The sequence below is a fragment of the Aplysia californica genome, unplaced genomic scaffold (genome assembly GCF_000002075.1).
Source record: "Aplysia californica isolate F4 #8 unplaced genomic scaffold, AplCal3.0 scaffold01519, whole genome shotgun sequence".
Classification (NCBI taxonomy): domain Eukaryota; kingdom Metazoa; phylum Mollusca; class Gastropoda; order Aplysiida; family Aplysiidae; genus Aplysia; species Aplysia californica.
This window is the reverse complement of record NW_004798789.1, coordinates 56,245-57,486: the sequence shown is the minus strand read 5'-3', so window position 1 is coordinate 57,486 and position 1,242 is coordinate 56,245. Positions and strand designations below refer to the sequence as shown.

At 50.7% G+C, this 1,242-nt stretch overlaps 1 protein-coding gene across 1 annotated transcript; it reads right to left on the bottom strand.

Moving 5' to 3' along the window:
- Nucleotides 1-444: 444 nt before the first annotated feature.
- On the bottom strand, nucleotides 445-1,242 carry LOC100533437 (FRFamide precursor protein; the record flags this gene model as incomplete). The annotated part of the gene is given in 1 exon segment (NM_001204500.1): nucleotides 445-1,242. A coding segment is annotated over 1 exon segment (486 nt), but the record flags the coding sequence as incomplete, so codon positions are not given.

Genomic DNA, 1,242 nt, shown 5'->3' with positions numbered 1-1,242 from the left:
GGGGGGGGGGGGAAGAGAAGGATGATTCGAAACCAAAGGTAAGTAAGTCAGGTTCATTGATTTTGTTAGTCTGTGTTTTCGTATGTCGTTTCTTCATGAGTGTTGGTGGCGAGGTAAAACGGGCAATGATCAAATTCTACCAAAGGAGGGGATAATGGAGGGTTTCCATGGCAACGGGAGCAGCGTCAGTGTCAGGAGTTTGGTGACGATCACCTCTCTCATATCTCGTTACATCAGTCTCTTTGTTTGTCTGTTTGTTCGTTTGTCTTTTCGTTTGTCTGTTTTCTTTTGTCTGTTCGTTTGTTCGTTTGTCGCCCCACTGTTTGTATGATTTGTTTGATGTTCTTACAACTGTGTGTGTGTGTGTGTGTGTGTGTGTGTGTGTGTGTGTGTGTGTGTGTGTTTATTCGTCGTCCCCCTCTTTGCTCTTGTGTAATATGTTTGTTTATTCGTCGTCTCCCTCATGGCCCCGTGTGAAATATGTTTTGTTTATTCGTCATCTCCCTCATGGCCCCTTTGAAATATGTTTGTTTATTCGTCATCTCCATCTTTGAACTTGTGAAATTTCCTTATTTTATTCGTCGTCTCACTCTTTGCTGAAAGTATACAAAGTTCGTTTATTCGTCGCCTTCATCTTCGCTAATCACAATGTTAATGTCCCCCCAATGTTAGTTGATTGGTCACCCCTGTCTCAGCTTATCACCACACAGTTAGTTTATTGGTCACCCTGTCCTCGGCTATTCACACACAGTTCGCTTATTGGTCATCTCCCCAGTGAAACCCGTCTACCCCTCGCTTGCTGTCTACGTCATCGATGTAGGCGTCGGGGTAGGCGTCGGGGTAGGCGTCGGGGTAGGCGCTGAGCTGGTACTGCGACAAGACGTCCCTGAGAAGGTCAAGGTTGGATCGTTTGCCGAAGCGGAAGAGCGTCCTCTTCACGTCGGAGTCGTCAGCCAGCGGGAACGCCCCCGACCCCGAAGCCACGCCTCTCTTGCCGAACCGGAACAAAGCCCCGCCCCTTTTGCCGAACCGGAAGAGAGCCCCGCCCCTTTTCCCGAACCGGAAAAGAGAGCCTCGCTTCCCGAACCGGAAGAGGGTCCCTGCGCCTCGTTTGCCGAACCTGAAGAGTGTGCTTCTCTTGTCGGCGGTTCCTGGGAGAGAGAGGGGGATCCCTGGATAGCTTCCTCCCACTCCCTCCTCCTCTCCCTCGTCCGCTCTGACCAACAGCGCGTCATCGGCTGG